We start from the raw sequence: 2727 nt of genomic DNA on the forward strand, positions 1-2727 counted from the left end.
GACCAGGACATGCACGAGGTGGTGCGGAAACACTGCATGGATTATCTGGTGAGCAACTGGGAGGAACTGGGAGGAACTGGGAGGGGGCTGGAGTGGTCTGAGTTATACTGGGAGCTACTGGTGAGCTGTTGGAAAGAGCCTGGGGAGCTCAGGGATGGACTGGGAGGCACTGGGATGGAACTGGAGGGGTTCTGGGTGGTGTGATTTATACTGGGAGTGACTGGGAAGAGTCTGAGGTGCTCAGGGATGAACTGGGATGGACTGGGATGGACTGGGAGGGTGCTCAGAACACTGGAGGGACCAGGCTGCTGTTTCCTGCCACTTCCCCCCGTGTCCCCAGGGCTCTCCCAATGTCCCCAGTGTCTCCCTCTCCTGTCCCCAGTGTCCCCAGGGCTCTCCCAGTCCTGTCCCCTGTGTCCTCAGTGTCTCCAGTGTCCCCCGCTCCTGTCCCCACTGTCCCTGTCCCCGACCTGCTCTCCCCACGTGCTGTCCCCACTGCGTCCCTGCTGTCCCCCATTGTCCCCACTGTCCCTGCCATCCCCGCTGTTGGGTATGCTGTCCCCATGCTGTCCCCAATGTGTCCCCGCTGTCCCCATCCTGCTGTCCCCCATTGTCCCTGTTGTCCCCACTGTCCTTGCCATTCCTGTTGTTCCCACCACACTGTCCCCACGGTCCCCGCTGTCCCCACCCCACTGTCCCTACTGTCCCCATCCTGCTATCCCCAATGTGTCCCCACTATCCCCATCCCGCTGTCTCCACTGTCCCCATCATCCCCACTCTCCCCGATGTGTCCCCACTGTCCCCAAACTGTCCCCCGTGTCCCCACCCCACCATCCCCACCACACTGTCCCCGCTGTCCCTAATGTCCCCGCTGTCCCCACCACATCCCCACCATCCCCACCCCACTGTCCCCACTGTCCCTACTGTCCCTACTGTCCCTAATGTCCCCACTGTCCCCACCATCCCCATCCTGCTGTCCCCACTGTCCCTGCTGTCCCCATTGTCCCCTCCCCGCTGTCCCCACCACACTGTCCCTGCTGTTCCCATCACATCCCCACTGTCCCCAATGTGTCCCCACTGTCCCCACCCTGCTGTCCCCGCTGTCCCCACCATCCCCATCCTGCTGTCCCCACTGTCCCCTCCCCACTGTCCCCATCACACTGTCCCCACTGTCCCCATCACACTGTCCCCGCTGTCCCCATCACATCCCCACTGTCCCCAATGTGTCCCCACTGTCCCCGTCATACTGTCCCCGCTGTCCCCAATGTGTCCCCACTGTCCCTTCTGTGCTGTCCCCATCACACTGTCCCCGCTGTCCCCACTGTCCCCACTGTCCCCTCTGTGCTGTCCCCATCACACTGTCCCCGCTGTCCCCAGATGAAGAACGCCGATTATTTCTCCAACTACGTCACCGAGGACTTCACCACCTACATCAACCGCAAGCGCAAGAGCACCTGCCACNGTCCCCTTCGTGTCCCCTCCCTCAGCTGATCAGGTGTACGGAGACCAGGACATGCACGAGGTGGTGCGGAAACACTGCATGGATTATCTGGTGAGGAACTGGGAGCAACTGGGAGCAACTGGGAGGGGGCTGGAGTGGTGGGAGTTATACTGGGAGCCTCTGGGGAGGGATTGGAAGGAGCTTGGGGTGCTTGGGGTGAGCTGGGAGGGCACTGGGAGGGCACTGGGAGGGACTGGGATGGACTGGGGGGGCATTGGGATGGACTGGGAGGGACTGGGATGGACTGGGAGAGTGCTCAGAACACTGGGAGGGACCAGGCTGCTGTACCCTCTGCTTCCCTCAGTGTCCCCAAGCCTCTCCTGATGTCCCCAGTGTCCCTTCTCCTGTCCCCAATGTCCCCCAGTGTCCCCTGGGCTCTCCCAGTGTCCCTGGTGTCCTCTGCTCCCATTCCTGGTGTCCCCAGTGTCCCCTGCTCCTGTCCCCAGTGTCCCCAGGGCTCTCCCAGTGTCCCCAGTGTTCCCTGCTCCCATTCCCAATGTCCCTGCTCTCCTCCCCCCGTCCCCATCCCGGTGTCCCCACTGTCCCCACCACACTGTCCCCATCACACTGTCCTCACTGTCCCTAATGTCCCCACCACACTGTCCCCACCATCCCTACCCCGCTGTCCCTGCCACACTGTCCCCGCTGCCTCCACCACGTCCCTGCTGTCCCCACCACACTGTCCCCGCTGTCCCCACCACACTGTCCCCACACTGTCCCCACCACACTGTCTCTGCTGTCCCCATCACGTCCCCACTGTCCCTACCCTGCTGTCCCCGCTGTCCCTGCTGTCCCCACCCCACTGTCCCCACCACATCCCCACCATCCCCACCCTGCTGTCCGCACTGTCCCCACCACACTGTCCCCACCACACTGTCCCCATCACACTGTCCTCACTGTCCCTAATGTCCCCACCACACTGTCCCCACCATCCCCACCCTGCTGTCCCCGCTGTCTTTGCTGTCCCCACTGTCCCCTCCCCGCTGTCCCCATCACACTGTCCCCGCTGTCCCCATCACATCCCCACTGTCCCCAATGTGTCCCCACTGTCCCCATCACACTGTGCCCACTGTCCCCATCACATCCCCACTGTCCCCAGTGTGTCCCCACTGTCCCCATCACACTGTCCCTGCTGTCCCCAGATGAAGAACGCCGATTATTTCTCCAACTACGTCACCGAGGACTTCACCACCTACATCAACCGCAAGCGCAAGAGCACCTGCCAC

General features: G+C 62.6%; 1 protein-coding gene across 1 annotated transcript in view; it reads left to right on the top strand.

Moving 5' to 3' along the window:
* Positions 1-1459: 1459 nt before the first annotated feature.
* Positions 1460-2727, top strand: part of LOC130587265 (OTU domain-containing protein 5-like) — a gene marked incomplete at both ends in the record, with an annotated part of 8565 nt that continues 7297 nt past the window's right edge. The window contains 2 exons of the mRNA XM_057388237.1: positions 1460-1552; positions 2644-2722. Of these exons, the coding sequence (XP_057244220.1) occupies positions 1460-1552; positions 2644-2722 (172 nt within the window). The remainder of the gene's footprint in view (positions 1553-2643; positions 2723-2727) is intronic.

This window comes from Malurus melanocephalus, unplaced genomic scaffold, assembly GCF_030028575.1.
Source record: "Malurus melanocephalus ecotype Western Australia unplaced genomic scaffold, MMel_1.1 scaffold_1698, whole genome shotgun sequence".
Classification (NCBI taxonomy): domain Eukaryota; kingdom Metazoa; phylum Chordata; class Aves; order Passeriformes; family Maluridae; genus Malurus; species Malurus melanocephalus.